The 21,104-nt window shown below is 40.0% G+C and overlaps 2 protein-coding genes across 14 annotated transcripts in view; both read right to left on the bottom strand.

The window, feature by feature from the left end:
• Positions 1-2,542, bottom strand: part of DYNC1LI2 (dynein cytoplasmic 1 light intermediate chain 2) — a 31,016-nt gene extending 28,474 nt beyond the window's left edge. The window contains exons 1-3 of one of the 2 annotated variants that reach the window (XM_044761394.2): positions 2,380-2,538; positions 2,177-2,250; positions 23-139 (exon numbers count right to left, since the gene is read on the bottom strand). In XM_044761394.2, coding sequence (XP_044617329.1) covers positions 23-139; positions 2,177-2,250; positions 2,380-2,486 — 298 coding nt within the window. In that variant the 5' untranslated portion in view covers positions 2,487-2,538. Of the gene's footprint in view, positions 1-22; positions 140-2,176; positions 2,251-2,379 lie in introns of both variants that reach the window. The other variant, XM_014854346.3, reaches the window with a different exon arrangement.
• Positions 2,543-5,523: 2,981 nt separating this feature from the next.
• Positions 5,524-21,104, bottom strand: part of TERB1 (telomere repeat binding bouquet formation protein 1) — a 44,543-nt gene continuing 28,962 nt past the window's right edge. For 4 of the 12 annotated variants that reach the window (XM_044761158.2, XM_044761157.2, XM_044761161.2 and 1 more), the window contains 6 exons: positions 16,536-16,882; positions 15,181-15,245; positions 14,779-14,874; positions 9,636-9,785; positions 9,266-9,328; positions 5,859-6,186 (listed from right to left, as the gene is read on the bottom strand). In XM_044761158.2, coding sequence (XP_044617093.1) covers positions 5,999-6,186; positions 9,266-9,328; positions 9,636-9,785; positions 14,779-14,874; positions 15,181-15,245; positions 16,536-16,882 — 909 coding nt within the window. In that variant the 3' untranslated portion in view covers positions 5,859-5,998. Of the gene's footprint in view, positions 6,187-6,523; positions 6,562-9,265; positions 9,329-9,635; positions 9,786-14,778; positions 14,875-15,180; positions 15,246-16,535; positions 16,883-21,104 lie in introns of all 12 variants that reach the window. The other 8 variants (XM_044761169.2, XM_044761168.2, XM_070500596.1 and 5 more) reach the window with 8 other exon arrangements.

Here is a 21,104-nt window from a genome sequence, read left to right on the forward strand (position 1 = left end):
CATGGATCAATGCGTCACTCACCATCTCGGTCCTCGTCATGGACACTGAGGTAGAGATACTCCAGGCCTCTCCCTTTTTTGCCATGCTCGGCTCCTTGTAGTTTAGTCATGAGGGTTGTTTTACCAGAACCATCTTCACCTACAAATGACAGATGTAAGAAAGACAAATGTACTGTTCATTCTAAGCTAGGACGGGGAGTCTTGACATTCACACAACAAAGAACAACTAGGAATTTCATGCAGAGCCTGCTCTTGTCTCATCTGCATTCATAAACACAGCGGGCTTTGCTGTTAAGAGTGGCTGAGGCGGGGAGGAGTGACAAAGGCGGTAAGTTCTAAGATCTAAAATGATATTCTACTGCAGTTAACCTTCCTTCATGAGGGATGGAATAAGGCAGGTCCACAGGCCCTACCTACAGTTTACAAGTCATGCATCTGGAGAAGTGAAAGTAAACAGTGGGGCTAGTTTCTCATAAAATAAACTTTTACCACAAGAAAAGCAAGAAATCTTCAAAATATAATTAACCTTAAAGCCCAGAAACTCTGAACTAAAAAAGTCTGATCCTGCCTCACAATCATGAGGAATGGAAGCTATGATTTACTTTTGATTTTAGTACATCTCTTTCATAAGCATCCTGAAGGGTAGGAAACTGATGAAAATAATTACAGACTTAAGCAAAACTCTTAAGCATAATCTCAATAATTATCAAGCACCTCCTCATCCCCCTCCACCCAACTAACAACCCCGCCCCCCCCACAGAGAAACCTTAAACATCAAGAAGAACTACCACCAAGAAACACCACTAGGCACCCCTGGGACTTCATAATATGGAATTACAGCACATGAGAACTGCAAGGCATTCCACAGATCAAAAGCCTCCCCGCCATCCCAACACCACTCCCTTATTCTGGGCCTCCACATCCCATCTGGACCAGGGGAGCACCTGTCAGCCGGACTTCAGCACCTGCTCATTTTGAGCCACTTGCCAGAGTTCTCTGCCTAAAACATGGATCTGGTGACCTTGATTCCCCACTTCTAGTAGATCTCTAGGGATCTTCTATTACTTACTGCTGTGGCTATCACCTCAAGACCATATGCTTCCCTGAAAAACAGTGGGAAAACGGCCCTTGAAGTGATTCCCATGAGGATTAGGGGATGGAAGTGAAATAAAAGGTCCTGGAGAATCAGGGGCCTTCAGGAAAAAGCATCAACTCTCCAGGCTTCCACAATGTGCCCCCAACTTACCTCATCAGTCACCTTCCACAAGGAGCTTCTGGCAACTTCCAACCCCCACCTTCTTGTCACCTCTCTGTTCCTGCAAACACTAACCCTCTGTGGCCCTGCATGTTGACACACCCTTCAAAACACCTGACCTCCAAATTACCCTCTTCCAAACAGCACCAAGCAACGTGATGATCCCACAGTAATCTACCCATTCCTAGCACGGTGTAGCACAATCACCAACACATCCGTCTCTCACTAGACTGAGATTCTTGTGTGGTGTCTGAGGGATGTCTGTGCTGTCCCAGTGCCCAGTCTACAGGACCCACCCAACAAATGGATTTGCTGTATGAATGAACCCAGTCAAACTCCTTCATTTGTATGAAGAAATTGAGACCAGAGATGTTAAGGGACCTGACCCAGGTAACCCGGCAGTGAGGACCGCAACAACGCGAAGTCGTCCCTGGTGAGGATTCCAAGCCCTGCTGTCCTTTGCAGAGCCCCTCTGACTGTGCACTGCTCATGATGATTGAAGAATGGCTCTTGCAGCATCTCTCCCGAGCCTAGATCCCAAGTCACTTGTTCTCCGGCCTCCTCCACCTAACCTCGTCATCTATTCACTCCCCTCTCCAGGTCCACCATTCAGTGAACTTCGAGACTATGAGCGCACGGAGTCAGGGACATTTAAAGCAAGGCTGATGTTGCGGCCAAACGCCTAAGGAATGTGCCGACAATCCCATGCCAGCATCACGGGCTCTCCAAAAGGGACAGCATCCCAACCCCAGACGCGGTGGACTTGGCCACTCTCCGGCTGTCCAGCCGGGGTCTCCAGGCCCTCCCGGACGAGGAGGGCTGCGGGCAGGCGGCAAGGGAGAGGAAGGCTGGGACCTGTGAGAGGGGCGCCCGCCTCGCCCACCCCAGCTCCCCGGGCAACGCCCTGCCGCCGGTGCTCACCAAAGACCAGGATGTTCTTGCCGGAAGGCAGTTTAGACCTGGCGCGAGTGGACACCTCGCTCAGGATCGAGGACCTGTAGGGACAACGGCAGAACGGTCAGCGCCGGGGCCAGCACGGACCTCAACCGCCCGCGACCGGCTGTCAGTCTGTCCGACGGCCCGGCGCCCCGCCCGGCTCCCCGCCCGGCCCCTCGCGATCTCACCATAGGCTCTGGCCCTCCTCCTCCTCGCTAGTCAGGTCGCCGGCGGCCGCCACCGCGGGCCCGTTGGGGCCCAGCAGCAGCTTCTTCTCCACCCCCACCGGCGCCATCTTGCCAACTGCAGCCACAAAGAGGGCCCTCCCCCGGGCCCGCCGAGGACCCGCGAGGACCCCAGCTGGGGCGCCCGCCGCCCGCCACCCCCGCGCCGCGCCGCGCCGCGCCGCCCGCCCCGCAGGGCCAGCGCCGCCCACCGCGCTCTGCCGGGCCCGTGATGTCCTCCGGCTCCCGCAAGTCCGTGAGGCCGCCGAGGTGGCGGTCAGGCGGCCGCCGGGGCAGCTATGCGCAGGGAGGCGGTGGCGGGACGGAGGGCACGCTGGCGGCCTCTGCCGGCCGAGGGGCGCTGCGGCACTCCGCCCCGGGTCCTCGCCCGCTCGCCGGTCCCGCGGCGCCGTCGGGGCCGAGGCAACCAGGTTGCCTGACGGCAAAAGCTCAGGCTTTGGAATGAGAATAATAGACGATAGCGCCGTTGGCCTAGCGCTGACCGTGTGCCGGAGTCACACATTATCTCACTGATTCTGTCTAACCCTTTTACAGATGAGAAACCTGAAGCTCAGACAGCCTAAGAAACCTGTCCAAGGACCCAATGCTAGAAGAGAGCACCCCAGTACTTCCAATCTCATTCACCGATCTTAACCTATTATATCATGAATTTTGCCTAATCCTAATGATGCCCCGCATTGAAACACTGGCCTTATGCCAGTCCCCCAGATCCTCATCAAGATCTTGCTTTTCACCTCCTCCTTCCTTGACTCTATTTAAGATTGTGAGGTAGTGATCTTTACCGCAGTGAACAAATACGCTTGAGTTTAATAAGTTTTTTTAATGATATTTTCAGGGAACCACTATTTGACACCAGAAATAGGAGGCTTTAATTTCCTTTCCTCAGGGGAAAAAAAAAAAAGGAAAGGAAAAGGAAGAGATGTGAAAAGGGAAGGGACAGGGAAAAGAAAAGGGAAGGAAGAGGGTAATGGCAGAAAAGGAAAGAAAAAACTCATTTCACCTATCAAGCTTAACTTCAGGTGTGGCCTCTACCTGACGGCTCTTGCTATCTGTGGAAACAGGCTCACCTTACAAGGCATTTCTAAATATCACAAGAAAGTGGGATATGGCAGAAAATCAATCACCTATGTGGGTTTCAGATTAGGATTCTCATCCTGGCTCTGCCAAAATGTTCACAGCATGAATTACAGGCTCCAATGAATGGGCATATCACCTGCCAACCTGAATGTAAGATTCAAACAAGACAATGGGAGTGAAAACCCATTAAGAGTTACACTCCTGGAAGTCTGGGAAGAGCAGGCAAAGTGTTGTAAATCATAAAAGGGCAAGCAGTGTCTGAATTTTCATAAGACAGAAGATGAAGTTAAAAAATACAGGTCAGTGAACTTCATCACCTAGGTGAAATTCTCTAATGTAACCAGTTAAAAAAGGAAAAGATAGCACCAGATTTATAGTTTCTTTCTTTTTTGCAGGAATACCAGGTAGGAGGATGCCGCAAGACAGAGCAAATGCAGATTTCAACAGGGCATTTGACAATTCACATCATAGACAAGCAAGTGAAATGTAGGCTGGACGATAGCATTGAGGCTTGTTAAAGACCAGGCCCAGAGGGGGCTGACGAGCAGGGACCACAAGAGGAGGCTGCGAGGGGCCTGCTCTAATCTCCCACCCTGGCCCAGCCAATTCAGGGTGCCAGTAGTGACTTGGTGAGCATGCAACAGCACACTCATAGAAGTGTGGATGACCTGAAGCAGAAAGAGATGCCCAATATTCTGGATGACAAACTGAGTACAGACTAAATCTAACAAGATGAAATTTAACAGGGACTACTAAAGTCCTATATAGTGGGGTTTAAAATAAATGCACAAGAACAAGATAGGAATGAATAAAAATTATAATCTGTAAGTCTTAACTATATTAACTATAATCAGTTGGTCATGTAGAATGCCAAGAAGCATCTAAGCAGTGTTTGATTTTTCTATTACATAACATAACTTCCAATCAATAAAAGAACTGTTACCTAAGACCCACTTAAAGTGGAAAAATGTGTTTAATTCATATCAGAACAATGATAAAGGGCCAGCCCCATGGCCAAATGTTTAAGTTTGTGTGCTCCACGTCAGCAGCCCAGGGTTTTGCCAGTTCGGATCCTGGGTGCGGATCTCGCACCACTCATCAAGCCATGCTAAGGCGGCGTCCCACATAGCAGAGCCAGAAGGACCTACAGCTAGAATATACAACTCTGTACTGGGGGACTCTGGGGAGAAGAAAAAGAGAAGATTGGCAACAGATGGTAGCCTTGGTGCCACTCTTTTAAAAAAAAAAGTGATGAGACAACTTCTGATTAACAAGCTAATAAGGCTGAGGATTATCTAACTTATAAGACAAAATGTTTTCCCCTTTGACCTAAAATAACTTTCATAAATTCTGAGAAATACAAATCAACATAACCCAGCAGACTATTTAAATCATCCCCACCGTGCTTAGGAAATACTGACAGATAATGAACTAGATTCATTCACACTTTAAATGCTTCAAGGAATTTTCCAAATTGTAAATCATTCTTTTGCCTAAAGGAAAACTTGGATTTAAACATAAAATTTTCTGCTTATTGACCCTCTGGAATTTCATTGTGGATCAGAAAATAAGAAATTTAATAAAAATTCTGCTTTATCTAAGAAATAGTCATGATCTGAAAAGGTCAAAAAATACATGCTTATAGGGAAATATCCTTTGGGACTGAAGAATCTACTAGAATGACATGAAGCAGTGAGCCAATGGGTACAGAAGCACAGCCGAGCTTTCAGACCCTGATACTTGATCATTTTGCCACAGCAACAGCATTTTAAGTACAATGGAGGCTGCAACAGCATCTTTTGGGGATGGTGATGGAATATAAAAAGAGTAAGAAAAATAGAAAACTGGGACCTAATGGTTTTCCACCAGAATAAAACTAACTTGAAAACAAACAATAAAAAAATTGTTTTAAACTTTTAAAAAGCAAACACAAATAAACATACACCAAAAAGAAGTGAACCTGACCATAGTACTTGGGAATATTCAAAGCAACTGCACAATTAGCCTTTATAAGAGGAAACATTTTAATTAACAAAATTTCAAACATTGATTTAGTATGTGCAAACCTCCCTTGAACAGCTTGGGAAACTATTCTGTCTTTCCAGTGAAGGACTTTCACTGGGTAAGACACTAAAATCCAAATGTCTCACATAGTATTCATTGCAATATAATGTCAAATAATGTTTAAAGGCTGATAATTTTTTTTCTCTTACCTATATTCTTTGAGCTTAAAGAAAAGTATGTTCCTAAACAAATGTTTTACTTTATAAAGGAATTTTGTCTTACTAATCTACACATTGAAAATTTGTCTTATAAATTATTTTAATAATTTGATGAGCTACAGCATCACAAAAGTAGTTAATTAAAACAGTATCTCTGCTTCCACATTCCCTATCTCATGAGACTTTAGAAGAATATTTTAAATTTTGTATATTCAAGGCATTGTATCTTAAGAGTTCAAACTAAAAACCGACAAGTCTTCCAATCAAGAAGCTGCACACTTGGGGCCTTTGGTCAGTTTATGGTACTTGTGAGCAAGGTCCACAGCCTTCCGTCCTTGCTGAAAGGGGAAAGACCACAAAATTAAATTCCAGTGATTTCCCATTTTCTTAACTCCACTGAAAAGGTAATTTACTTCTTCTTTGGTAAAGTTTTTACGAATTCTTCTTTTTTCTGTAATTAAGGAGAATTGTAGAATATATTAGTACTTACTGAAAAAATGGATCTTCTTGAGACCCAAATAAGTGCTTAACTTATTCTAAGGATATGAACTATACAGTGAGAAAATGTCATTCCTGGGTTACTCATCATATAGAAATCCACTTCAATTTTTAAAAGTTGAGGGCCTACTATTAAGCTAGATGCTATCACCGTGACTTCTTCAATAATTGTAATTTAATCCTATTGCAATAATATTTGTAACACTTTCCAATCAAGAAACACAAGTTTATAAACATGTTATTTTTAATTCTCTCAACATTCCTGTGAGGACAGTTAACAAACAGCTTACCTATCTTACAGATACAGTCTTCCCAAAGGGCTCCATAACTTCATAGAATAGAAAAGAATATCAATACTTGTTACTTTAATTATCAGGCTTGATTAATAATTTTAAAGAATAAGGGTCTTTTGAAATTCATTTTAAAAAACATGTTCACTACCTATATAGGTGCTCACCTTGATTAAAACAAACAAACAAAAAATAGGCTGCACAAGAAAGAAGGAAGTTTTTAACTATTGTTTGTTAGGGATACTTTCTACAACAGAAAGAATGCAGTTATTATCTGTAAACATAAATATCTTCTGGTGATGATTACTAGGAAATAGTTTTCTTTTAAGCTTTTTCATTCACTGTTAATTCACCTTATCATTGTAGGTGGATGCTGATGAGGAGGAGTTTTTTTTATTTCCACTTAAGGCTGCTATTTACTTTAGCAGGACCTGGAATAGTTGTGCTGGGACACCCTTAGAAAATCTTGCCCTTGCAGGTCAAGACTGTTAGCCATTTTTCCACCTCTCCTAGGACAACAGCCACAGTTCAGATCTTTTAAAACAGAAGATAAAATCTTGCCAGCAGAAGGCTGAGAAATCAATGAAAATAATGTCTGATTATTACTTAATGGTATTACTTAAAATGCAAGCTCCAGGAAGACAGGAATTTTTATCTGTTTTGCCTACCACTGTATCCCCAATTGCCTAAGACAGCATCTGACACCTAGTAGGTGATCAACAAATATTTGTTGGAAAAGGAAAGTTAGTATTGGTAAAAAACTGTTTCAAAACTTATCAGTGAAGTTACTCCTTACTTTTGGGCCTACTGGAAAACTGTAGTTATCCAAGAAATAGACTATTTCAATTTCACTTGCTAATTGATTTGAACTCATTACAATCAGGATTGGATGCGTTACTATAACATTCAGGATACTGGGGTCCTGGAGGTGTTCGTGTAAAGCCAATCCAAACTTTTCCGTTGCAGCTGCCATCTCATTAACATCTGTGCCCAGTTCCTCAAAGGTTACTGCAGCAGAGTAGTGGGCAGCCTAGGAGGAGGAGGCAACTCTCTACACCCAAAACTCCCTATGGCTTCTTTAGTGCCCCTCTTAACATTGATTGGGCATTAGGAAAGAGGAGGGAAAAATAGGCAAGAAGGCTCAGTTCTAGAGACTCTTATTTTTCAAACCCTCTCAAGATACCAATCCATCTTAAAAGAGACCCTTGTCCCCAAGGCTCTTTAAATGCTTAGATGCTGCAACGGTCGCTTCTCAAAAGAATAGTCTCAAATTTGAATGTAACCTATAAATGAATGGTGATGAATGTCTCTAATACAAAAGGGAAATTTATCAAGAAGGGGAAAAATGGCAATATATCAAATATTCCTGGCCTGCTTGTGAAAGAGATATAAGACCAACCTAATCACTACCTCCTCAAGACGCCTTTCTAAAGTCTAAAAAAGCAAGCCAAATTATTATCTATTTGGTTTTAGCTAAAGCAATTCTAACCTACAAAAAACAATGTATTTATAAGCTGCATGTCACTTAACAGTATTTAGGATCCCTCTGTATAATCAATAGATAACCATAATTATGTACATTTCATAAGGCTCTGCAAGTGATTTTACCATGTAAAATGATTATAAAATATTTTTAGTTGTTACAAATTTTCCTTTAAGACATGTTACTGAAAAAAAATCTTCTATTAATTTGATGCCAACTCCTTGCCAAAAACAAGATTTCCAAATGCAACATGTTTCTATGGAAAAACATCCATTTTCTAACAGTTTCTACAGAAAATATTATTTTAAAAGTGGGCTACCCTATAGTGGTACTGAATTTAATTTGCATGCAGAACTTTTAACCTAGAAAAAGATCCAGATATAAAAAGTAAATTTGAAGTTTCTTTAAAGGTTTAAGAAGTGAACATGGCCAAATAAAACTATGTGGCAAAATGTTTCCTGGATGTACCAAGTCCACAGGTCTTTGCAATAAATAACAGAATGGCTCTACAGATGACACTAATTTCCAGGTTATTTTGACAAGTAATGTACCCAACTGCTTATTCTTACTCGCAGGTACTAATTCCATATGAATAGAAGAAAACGGTAATGTTCTTTAAGTCTCTGTGATAAATTTGGAATGGTGATAAACCTGAAATGTTAACCCCGTAGTTAAATAAAAATTCCCATAAATTAACTCATCATTTAAGAAGTATTTTGATTTTCAAGCATGGCTTTAAGGTTTATACTGTTTGTCTCTTCAATTTTGATTGTTTGAAATGCTATAGTTACAAACCAAAACCTTCTCCAAAATCTCTCGGAAGCACTTATGCAAAGGAGAATAATTTTGTTCTTAAAATAGAAAAGTGATCCAGAGGATAGAACAGGAGCTTCTGGTGAAAGACAGGTTTGCATATGAATTTAAGTTCCGCCATTTGCCTGAAACTGGGAATAAAATAATACTTACTTTACAATGTCATTATGAGAACTAGAGGATATAATATCTGTAAAACATCTAACACATAGTAGGTGTTTAATAAATATTAGTTTCCTCCTGCTCCTTCCCCAGCTGGCAAGTAATGGATGGGGAAGCCACATGAGGAAGGGAAGAAGGAAGCCTCTTTACTTAGGAAGTATGACCCTCATCAGAGCCAAGGGTTATTTAAGAGCCATTAATGATGACATTGAGAACAATCATTCAGCTGTTCTTTCTCAGGAATATATGAAATTTAGGTTTATTTAAAAATTAAATATATTCACTTATTCCTCCAAGGGTAGTAGATTCGTTACTGAGTTGTCTTCTACGTGGGGTCAGCAGAATTTCTGAAAAACATGGAAAACATTTAGCATGCTTAGAATATCAATCTGAGTAATAGCACATCAGTTCCATTGGCATGCTATTTCCTTTTTCCCCCCTTCTAACAGGAATCCTTAGGTGGATTAGGAAGAATTTTTTAACCACCAGAAACTAAATCTACTCCCTGGGTACATCTTAAATCACTGGTTGCTCAGAGACAGATTTTCTTTTCAACATTATTTTACCCTCTAGTTTTTAAGATACTTCATGTTCTAGATTATAGTTCAGAAGGTATAGTCATAATTACAGTTTTAAAGCTGCTGAATTAATTACTTTTGTTACAGATAAGTGATTTCCTTAGTTCACTTTTATATCTGTCTTCAGCTTCCACAATGACTTTGTGACGATCACATTGGTATGGGCAAGAGTGCAAGAGCTTGCTAAAATTTCGGCTATTCAGAGATTTTCCTACTGCTATGCAACCTAAAAGAAAACAAATCAAAGTGATGTATAGATGTTACAAAATATCAAGTAACAAATCTATGAAAGCAAATATCTTTATGATGGTAACTGAAGTGAAATCAAGAACTTAATTACAAATACATCAAGAAGCTCAAAGTCATGTGAGAGAGTAAAGACAACAAATACAATACAGTGAAATAAATGTTGCAATAAAGGCATGAACAGAGTTATGCTGATATAGAAAAGGAGCATCTACTCTGGTCTGGTTCTGAGCAGAAGCCACTGTTAGGAAAGATACAAAAGAAGTGACCCTTATGCCCAGTCACCTTCCCCGCCCCTGCCCCCCGCAATGTTTTATTATAGAAAACTTATGAAACACAAGAGTAAAGGGAAAAGTATGATGAGCCTCCATGTATCCATTATCCAAATTCAATAATTATTAACTCATGGCCAGTCATATTTTATCTACACCTCACATACTCTGCTTTGCCCTCCATCTATGCACTGGATTATGAAGCCTAGAATTTGCATTAAAGTATCATTTCATCTGTAAATACTTTGTATGTATCCCTAAGAGATAAGGACTTTAAAAAAAAAAAACACAAAACCATTATCACACCTAAGAAAATTATGCTTAATATAATCTAATATCCATTCAGTGTTCAAATTTCCCCATAATGGGAGCCGGCCTGGTGGTGTAGTGGTTAAGTTCACATGCTCTGCTTCAGAAGCTTGGGGTTTGCCAGTTCAGGTTCTGGGCACAGACCTACACACAGCTTACCAAGCCATGCTGTGGTGGCATCCCACATAGAAAAGCTAGAAGGACTTACAACTAGGATAGACAACTATGTACTGGGGCTTTGAGGTGGGGGCGGGGGGAAGAGGAAGATTGGCAACAGACGTTAGCTCAGGGCCAATCTTCCTCACCAAAGAGCAAAGCTTAAAAAACAAAAAAATTCCCCATCATTTCAAAGATTTCTGTTTTTCTTTTTTTTTTAAAGGTTTTATTTTTTCCTTTTTCTCCCCAAAGCCCCCCGGTACATAGTTGTGTATTCTTCATTGTGGGTTCTTCTAGTTGTGGCATGTGGGACGCTGCCTCAGCATGGTCTGATGAGCAGTGCCATGTCCGCGCCCAGGATTCGAACTAACGAAACACTGGGCCGCCTGCAGCAGGGCACGCGAACTTAACCACTCAGCCACGGGGCCAGCCCCTCAAAGCTTTCTTTTTATAGTTGGCTTTGTTTGAATCATGATCCAAACAAGGTCTACCCTTACATTCAGTTGATATGTCCCTTGAATTTCTTTGAATCTCTAAATTCCTCTCTCTTCCCCCTTATCATTTACTTGTTGTAGACAGTGGGTCATTTGTACTACAGAGTTTCCCAAAGGCTAGATTTTGCTGATTACATCCTAGGTGCACTCTTTAAAATATTCCTGTGTGCCCAATAAACTAGTAATTAGATGTAGATGATTGATCAGATTCAGATTCAATTGTTTTTAGTAGAATTCTTCACAGGGAGTATTGTATACTTCTTACTGCATCATATTAAAAGGCACATCAAGTCTGACTATCTCTTTTTTTAATGTGAAGATGGATCAGGAGGTTCAGGTAATGTTACCCACATGCATCTGTAAAAAAGTTCTCCATCTGCCTGTCACCTAATGGTATTAGGGGCCTATGCCTAAAGGATTAGGAGAAGTTAGCCAGGCAGAAAGTTGGCTGGGATGAGGACATTTTGAGTACAATGAACATGTGCAAAAGCAGAGAAGAGTGAAAAAGCAAAAGTGTATTCAAAGAATCATAGATACTTTGGTGTGGCTGCAGTATAAGGTATGAGAGAAGTGTGGGAGAAAAGTTGAGGCTGGTGAGGGTTTCAAGGCGCCAGATCAAGAAGGGTCTTAAAAGCTATGCTAAGGATTTTTAACTATCTTCAAGTCAATGGGGAGGAACTGAATGATATTTATGAAGCAGGGAAATGACATAATTTCATTTGGTTTACAGAAAGTTCAGCTGAAGGTAAGAGGTTCAGTTAAGGGGTTACTTCAACAGTCTGGAAAATAAAGGAAGGGATTCTAAAACACAGCATTTATAGGGAGAATGCAAAGATTTCTGAGGTTAAATTGGTGAATAATGAGCTGTTGGGGTAAGGAGGAAGTTTAGGATAATTCTCAAGTAATTTGGTAGTTGACTGAATGGCAAAGTTTGGAATAAGCATGGAATATTTCTGGCAGACTTAAAGAGAACAAATGTGCAGTAAAATTTAACAAGTGGAAGCAGGACAAAATTCCAGAAAATTTTGAAAGCCAGGCAGAGAGTCTGAGTCAGTGAGTTACTGAGGGTTCTTTGGTATGGTGACATGATAAAAAGCATATATTATGAAGAGAAGTTAACAGCAATACATACATTACAGTTGGCGGTTGCTGAGACTTGAGACTGAAAAACTGCTACAAATTTGCTGGAGTAATTTAGACACAAAACAAAAAGGGTCTATGTGGGAAAGAAAAAAAGAACCAACTTTGATAGACTAAAAATACGGGATGTAAAAAGAAAAAATAGTTACAGATGTTTCAAGGTTTGAAACCTGGGAGGCCAGAAGAATAGTGGCAACACTAATAGAAATGGAGTGATTGGAGGGAGGGAAATTTAAGAGGGGAAAGATGCTGTGTTTTGAATATACTAAGTTTGAAATAACAGTAAGATATTGAAGTGAGCATGTTCTGGATACAGTTAGAAATGGAAGAGTCAGGCTATAACCACTTAGAACCAAGTGTAACCACTAAGTAACCACTTAGAAGCCAAGTGTAGAGAGATACAGATTTGAAAATCATCAGTAAACGATAGTTGATGCCACAAAAGTAAACATTGCAAAAGAGTGGAGTAAGTGCTACAGACTCTCTTGGGGGGGGAATAACTGTAACAATTTGGCAGGAACAGAAAGATAAAGCAATAAAGATGATAAAATGGAGTGGTTTTTAGAATGTAAATTTTTTTCTTTTTTTTTGAGGAAGATCAGCCCTGAGCTAACATCTGCTGCCAGCCCTCCTCTTTTTGCTGAGGAAGACTGTCCCTGAGCTAACATCCGTGCCCATCCTCCTCCACTTTATACATGGGACGCCTGCCACAGCATGGCTTGGTAAGTGGTGCATAGGTCCACACCCAGGATCCGAACTGGTGAATCCAGGGCTACCCGTGCAGAGCATGCAAACTTAACCACTACACCACCAGGCCAGCCCCTAGAATGTAAACTTCTTGAGGCGAGAACTGAGTTCTATGCATCTTTGATCCCAGTGCCTGCCATAAAATAGGCACTCCCTAAGTGTCTATGAAATGAGTGAGTCGTTACCGAGGGAAGAAAGGAATTAGGAAAGAACCGTCTCAAACTAAGGGATGAAAAGGAGTTAACAGTTACAGAGTGTCCACTCTGCCAACTGGAATACCTTTTGACCAGAGGTCCCCAAACTTTCTCGCTTCACGGCACCCTTAAGATCTTGGTGATTTTTTACCCAACCTCTATGTCAAAAGAAATACCAACCATTGTGTTAGCACACAAATACTTAAATTGTTTGGACCTAACAACTTCATAGCCATTTGAAAAAGTAACACACCTAAATTAAAAGAAAACATTTGCATTTCATTCTTATTAATTACATTTACTTCCTACTGGGATACATGTACCTAGAGCACAACTTCTCAAATCTTGGAATCAGACTGAACACTGCCACCCTCACTCCCTCCACGTTGATTTTCATGTGATGCATGCTTTCTATCACAACTACTGAAAACCCATCTCCACAAAGACGTGACATTATCAAAAGGAATACAATGCAATTTAATGTTGAAACTGAACAAAATATGTTGACTATTTTGTGTTTCACTTATAAAACTGAAAATATTATGTAGTGCCTTTGTGAGTGCACTGCAGAGCCCCAGGGAGCCTGAATGGACAGTTTGGGGACTGTGGCTTTAAACTACTGAAAAGAAAGGATTTCAAGGCATGGTAGTCAATAGCGCAGAGATACTAAAGAGGATAAGAATTTTTTAGAAAGTCATTGGATTTTGGGGGAGGAAAAAAAAGAGGCTTCAGGTAACCTTTAACATTAAAGTTTAACAAATGGCAATAAAAGAAGCCAGATTGCAGGGAGTTAAGAAGGGAAGGAATACACTGAAAGAGACAGGAGTAAGAGGGGGAATCTGGTAATAAACGGTGGAAGAAAGAGTAGATGAGTACTTGAATGGATAGCAGATCACACAAAGTGTTTGGATTTTTTTAAGACAAGGAGAAATGAACATAGTTTACAATGGGACAAAAGGAGTTAATGGCTAGAAAGATTAAAAAGGGGAGGAAAAAAGACATGAGATTCAGATTATAGCTAGATATCAATTTTAGAGTAATAGAGATAAACTCTTCATCCAAGACAGACAAATAGTGATATTCTGAGCCTACTGTGGAATAGCCTCAATTTTCTCTATAGAGCAGAGTGTGACAGTAAGTGTAAACAAAGAGGAAATACCAGGGTATGAAGGAGAAGAAGAGGTGGAACAGGCACTGTAGAACATTTACAAGGGCCCGACAGAAAAAATAAATAATAGGGCATGGAACATTAGAAACATTTATATATTAACTATAAACATAAAAATAGATATTGTTTAATACTTAATGCCCATATTTAGGGCATAATCCAGAATACATATTTATTTATTGACCCTTTGAAAATATAAAAAATGTTTACCTTACTCAGTAAAGTTAAACTTATAGCTGGTATTGTGACAAAAAGAGAAGAATAAAGTAATAGAAAAAAGTATAAGCTATGTTAATTCATATAAACAAATACTGGAAACACAGGCTAATGAAGATAGATGGTATTAATTTGAATGTTTTATGATACTCCAGCTGGTTCTCTCTCCAAAGGAAATGAAGTTTAAATCACATAGGTAGAACTATTACAAATTCTAGTTAACTAACATCATATAAAACTTTAATTATGAAACAACTGAAATTAAAAAAATATTTACCTGAGCATCTATACTTTAACATTTTGGAACAACTGTTGGTTGCTAGAAAACTGATAACTTCTTTATTTATTATATCGGAACATAATGTAAATGGATCTAGAAAAAAACAGCAAAATGGAGGAATTTTTTGATTAATGGAAAGGACATGACATTTACAAGATTTATTAATTCTCAAGATTTTCATAAACTTAGCCCAGTCCTACACATCCAATCATCCTGGTGGATAAACAGAAAGGTTCTGGGTTTCAATAAAAGGTGACTGAAACACTTAGACCAGAAAGAGAGTCAAAGGCATGGCTTATATGTTAGAGGGCAGATATACCAATGCACATTTTTAGCTATATTAGTCACCTAAATATTTGTTTTCTTGAAAAATCAAAGAAGAAACATTTTTAATCATACCTGTTACTGGTAACTGCTGCTTTCTATTTTTGACAATGGGAGTTGGATGTTTAAAAACATGGTCGCTAAAAGAAAATAGACACCAGATTACTAAAAGTAAATATTCTGTTCAGTTTGTGGACACGTTTCTGTAAGCAGAGGTGTGATTTTGGGTGTTTGGCAGGCAGAAGGAAATGGAGTCAGGATCTAGCAAAATCTACCAAATTCTGCCAAAGTAGGGTCTGCACCGGTTATAGCCTTGTTTCTAATAAGGGTAATAATATTGATGCTCGCAGAAACATGGGATAAAAAGTTGTAAAAAAGGAAAACAGAAACGAATGAGGGCAAAAAAAGGAAAGAAAATCAGAGGGCCAGAGGGTAAGAAGGCTGGCCCAAGAACATATCTCACTGCTTCCCAATTCCACATCCTTGAGAAATCAAGCTAAAATTAACATCAAGAATGGTTTTAAAAAGGAAAAATGGGGTGGTGATGATGCAATCCATTTTCCCAATACTTAGTTTACTCTACAACCTTCCCAGAACATAGCAGCATCCTCTTCAGTTTCCCTCCTAGCACAGTAACCATTTAGAAGAGTATAACACAGGAAAGGGTCTAAGAAGAAAAGCTACAACAAACACACAGCAACAGAGACTGGATTAGTGGTTACCAGAGGGGAAAGAGGGAGGGAGGGAGGTGAAAGGGGTGATTAAGCACATGTGTGTGGGAATGGATTGTAATTAGTCTTCGGGTGGTAAACATGATGTAATCTACACAGAATTCGAAATATATTACAATATATACCTGAAATTTATATAATTCTATAAACCAATATTACTGCAATAAAATAAATAAATAACAACAACAAATAATAAAGTAAAATAAAAAAAGAAGAAGAAGAAAAGCTGCAATCCCAGGTCCAGCCCCACAGGCTACCTGGCGGGGAGAAAGGACACGTGCTGGAGGGGAGGTGTAGGGAACAGCTGAAAAGGCAAGCCTAAACCAGATTTTCATCACACCCTACTCTCTTTTATCATGTTAAATTTACAGATTGGTTTTTGCTACATTGCTGATGGATTATCAATGCATGCATTGTTTCTTCAGGTATAGGATTTCAGTTTAAGTTTTCTAAGTATCCTTTCTAAAATTCAAATCTGATCATTTCACTCAATTTAAAATTGTCATTGGCTCCCTATACCCTCTAAGTTAAAACAGAAAATCCTGAGTGTGAAATGCAAGGTCCTAGACGAACTGGCCCATACCTCCCCATCCAAACTCCTTTCCCAACATTTGCTACTTTAGGCTCCTCTCAAGACCATGTTTTATCATTTCTATATCCAAGTGCTTAACAGTGTGGCACACAGTTATTAAACCGTACCTTGATTGAGAAACAAAATTCTTGTTTTCAAAAGTTGTTTCTTCATGTAAGTTTTGACTGCAGCTTGAATTGGCTTTGCATAAAGTCTTATTTTTCCCACTCTCCCTATAACAAGCATTAACTGGATTTGTACTCTTTAACAAGGTCTTCATTTGGTCATCATTTGTACACGCTTGAGACATGACTCCATGGGATTTATAACTCTTAAGCTTTCTAGACTGGCTCTTATCCTTATCTGCTTTGGGACCTCCACCAATACTCTCGGCATGGAGGTATTTCAATGTATTTTGAATATTTATGTTCATAGATGAAACATGATCCTTATATTTTTCTCTTCGTATTTCTTCCTAGAATGTAAAAATGACAAGTAAATAATTTCAAGATAATCTATTTGCTTCATGATCCAATTTACACTCCCTTTAAGTAATGCAGAAAAAGTTTATGATTGCCAGTAGAATATACATGATAAAAGGGCAATTTACATTAGGAAGAAAAGGGAGTTTATTCAATAAATGATTTTGGGACAATTGGGTAGCCATCTGGGGAAAAAAATAAATTGCATCTGTATCTCACAATTTACACAAAAAAACTCAAAATGAATGAAATATTAGAAGTTGAAATTATATATGTTCTAAAATAAACCATGATATTTTAATATTCTCAAGGAAGGAAGGCCTTTCCAAGTATTACATAAAGATCAATAAATCATAAAAGAAAAAACCTAATATACTTTACCAGATAAAATTCTGCTAGAGACCAAGAACAATATGGGGGGGAAGGACTAAGAGGCAGAAAGGGACAGAAGCAAAACCAAATGATAAAACACCTAGAAAAAATATGTATAAGTGATATCTTGGGCCACAGTACAATTTTTCTAATAATGTTTATAAAAAGCTACAACAAAGAAATATGAGAAAGATCAACAATAGTACAGAAAGACAGACAAAGGAGATGAACAGTCCACAGGAAAGGAAATACAAATAGCTCTTAAACATAGTAAAAATGCTCCATGCCACTTGTAATAAGAGAAATCAGTAAGATAATCTTTCCTCATCTATGACACTGGCAAAGATCAAAAGGGTAGAAGGGAAACACTCTCATATACTATGAGTGGGAGTGTAAACTGATACAACCTCTATGGAGAAAAAATTTGACACTATCTTTCATAATAAAAATTGTGCATATCTTTTTTAAAAATCCTACAGATATACTTTCACAAGTGCAAAATGCTACTAACTGCAGCATTGTTTCTAATCTCTAAAGGTTAGAAATAACCTGAATGCTCATCAGAAAAGGAGCTAGCACATCCACATAATGGAATACTCTGCAATTGAGAAAAAAAAAAAAAGAATAAAGAGGACTTCCAGATAAAGATGATGAATTTAACATCCATATTTATTCTTGGTTATTTTTTTTTTTTTTGAGGGAGATTAGCCCTGAGCTAACATCTGCTGCCAATCCTCCTCTTTTTGCTGACGAAGACTGGCCCTGAGCTAACATCCATGCCCATCTTCCTCCACTTTATATGTGAGACGCCTGCCACAGGATGGCTTGCCAGATGCACCAGGGATCCGAACTGGCAAACCCCGGGCTGCCAAAGTGGAACGTGCACACTTAACTGCTGCGCCATCAGGTGGAGTCCTATTTTTGGTTCTTTAACAAAAAACAACTAGAACAGTTTTTAAAAAGGCATAAACCCATAACTACAAGGAGAAATGGAAGAAGAAATAAAAGTAACAAAATTTTGGAAACTGGAAAGCAGATAGGTGAATGATAATCTACTTAGCCGACTTGATACAGCTGAATCCAAAGCTGACAATGGGAAAAGTCAAGAAACTACCTAAGATACGCTACCAAATTCTCAAAAGCCTTAGAAATTGGCTAGGAACCGCTAGACGGTGAGGTGAAGGTGGGATTAAAAATAGGAAGAATGAGGGGCCGGCCCCATGGCCAAGTGGTTAAGTTCGCACACTTGGTTTTGTTGGCCCAGGGTTTCACGGGTCCAGATCCAACATGGCACTGCTCATCAGGCCATGCTGAGGCGGCATCCCACATAGCACAACCAGAAGGACCCACAACTAGAATATACAACTATGTACTGGGGGGCTTTGGGGAGAAGAAGAAGAAGAAAAAAAAAGACTGGCAACAGATGTTAGCTCAGGTGCCAATCTTTAAAAAAAAAAAAAAAGAAATGTTGCCCCATTACTCAGCTCATTCTGATCTTTCCCTTCACACAGTTTCTTTGGTAGTTATAATCAACCTTAATTTAAAAAAAAATAGGAAGAATGGATGAAAGTCTGTTTAAGAAGTAGTTGGATTACTGAATCCCAACTCCCACATCACACACTTATCAGGCAGTTGAATGACACCAGAAGGGTTTCTCCTTCCCCAAGGCTAGAAGTTCAATCTCTGAAGGGGATAAAATAGTCTGCCCTGAAGGACGCCAAGCAAAGGTGAACGCAGAATACTATCGAGAAACAAAGACTAAGCACGTATTTATATACCAAATACTAAGACCTCCAACTCTCTTCCCCTCTGTTTGATTCCAGAACACTGGTTGACAATCTCTAGGCAGATCAGACATTGGAGGTTCTCAAAAAAGTGACCCACCCAATTCATCCTATGAGAATCCACAGTCAACAAATTTCCAAGGAGATTTTCAGTGTCTGACTCTTAAATATGAGCAGCAACCAATGACCACCAGAAATCTGAAGAAAGCTAGAGGTCAAGAAAGAAAGAAAGAAAGAAAAACAAAACTCAGAGGAGAAGGACAGGGTAAAAAGAAAAAAACTTTTTTTTTCTTTTTTTAAGGATTGGCACCTGAGCTAACAACTGTTGCCAATCTTTTTTCTTTTTCCTGCTTTTTTCCCCCCCCATGCCCCTGAGACCGTTGTATATCTCCAGTTGTGGGTCCTTCTAGTTGTGGCATGTGGGATGCTGCCTCAACATGGCCTAAAGAGCGGTGCCATGTCCACGCCCAGGATCTGAACCCTGGGCCGCCAAAGCAGAGCGCGCAAACCCAACCACTCAGCCACGGGGCCGGCCCCGAAAAGAACTTTAAAAATGAAAACTATCATCTTATATTTAAGAGAAGAATGCCAATGAAGTCTTAAGTCCATGAAATACGAGTAAGATAATTTAAAGGGAGTGAAAAAGAGGCCTTGGTAACTAAAAACAACAGAAGTGAAAAACGCAATAGATTTGTTTTAAAAGTACCTATGAGCACATTTCCCAGAATGTAGAACAAAAAAGACAGAGGAAGATAAGAGAGAAATGATAAAGAGGAGGACCAGCTCCAAGAAGTCAACAAAAAAATAATAAGAGTTTCAGAAAAGGAATAAAGAGAAAACAGAGAAGCAATCAACACAGCACAATGCAAGAAACATTCCTGGCACTGAAGGATACGAAGTTACCAGCGTGAAAGGACCCACTAAGCTTATGTACAACATAATGGATAAAAAGAGACTGACACCAAAATACCTCACTGTGAAATTTCAAAACATTGGGAATAGGGGGCCACCCTGATGGCATAGTTGGTTAAGTTTGTGCCCTCCAATTTTGGCAGCCCGTGGTTCGTGGGCTCGGCCCTGGCGTGGACCTACATACTGCTCAAGCCATGCTGAGGTGGTGTCCCACATACAAAACAGAGGAAGATTGGCACAGATGTTAGCTTGGGACCAGTCTTCCTCACCAAAAACAAAACAAAATGAAAACATTGGGAATAAAGATTACTCAAGCTTTCAAAGAGAGAAAACAGGGCACACCAAAGGATCAGAATGACTTTGGACCTCAAGAGTAACACTGGAAGCTATAAGACTGTGAAGCAACACATCCAATATACTGAGGGAAGGTGATTTCCAATCTAGAATACTTTGTCTAATCAAACTATCAGCTAATTCTGAAGGTAAAATAAAAATATTTTCATATTTTTAACGTCTCAAAAAAATTTATATCCTATGTATCCTTTCTCAGAAAGCTACAGAAGAATGTACTCTACCAAAATGAGGGACTAAAGCAAAAAACAGAGGATGACATGGGATCCAGGAAACAAGGAATCAAACAAGGAAGGATACCAAGAGAATCTATAAGATGACAGTAAAGGAGTAGCCCAGGGTAACAGTTAAGTACCTGCCATAAAGGGTGTACTAGTTATTAATTTATTGCCCCTCATCTCCAAACCCATCCTTTTTTGCCCTGCTTTGTAAAACTGAAACTATACTCTATGGACTACTATTCTATAGCTGGCTTGATGTTAGCCTCTGCCATTAGAAAGTGCTAGAGGATGAGGCCGGCCCCATGGCCAAGTGGTTGGGTTCACATGCTCTGCTTTGGTGGTCAGGGGTTTCACAGGTTCGCATCCTGGGTGAGGACCTGGCACTGCTCGTCAGACCATGCTGAGGTGGCATCCCACATTGTGGAGCCAGAAGGACCTACAACTAGAATCACAACTATGTACTGCTGGGTTTTGGGGAAAAGAAGGAAAAGAAAAGAAGGTTGGCAACAGATGTTAGCTCAGGTGCCAATCTTTAAAGTGCTACAAGGATAATACAAGGCTGGAAGAGAAAGAAG

The sequence above is a fragment of the Equus asinus genome, chromosome 28, assembly GCF_041296235.1.
Source record: "Equus asinus isolate D_3611 breed Donkey chromosome 28, EquAss-T2T_v2, whole genome shotgun sequence".
NCBI classification, from domain to species: domain Eukaryota; kingdom Metazoa; phylum Chordata; class Mammalia; order Perissodactyla; family Equidae; genus Equus; species Equus asinus.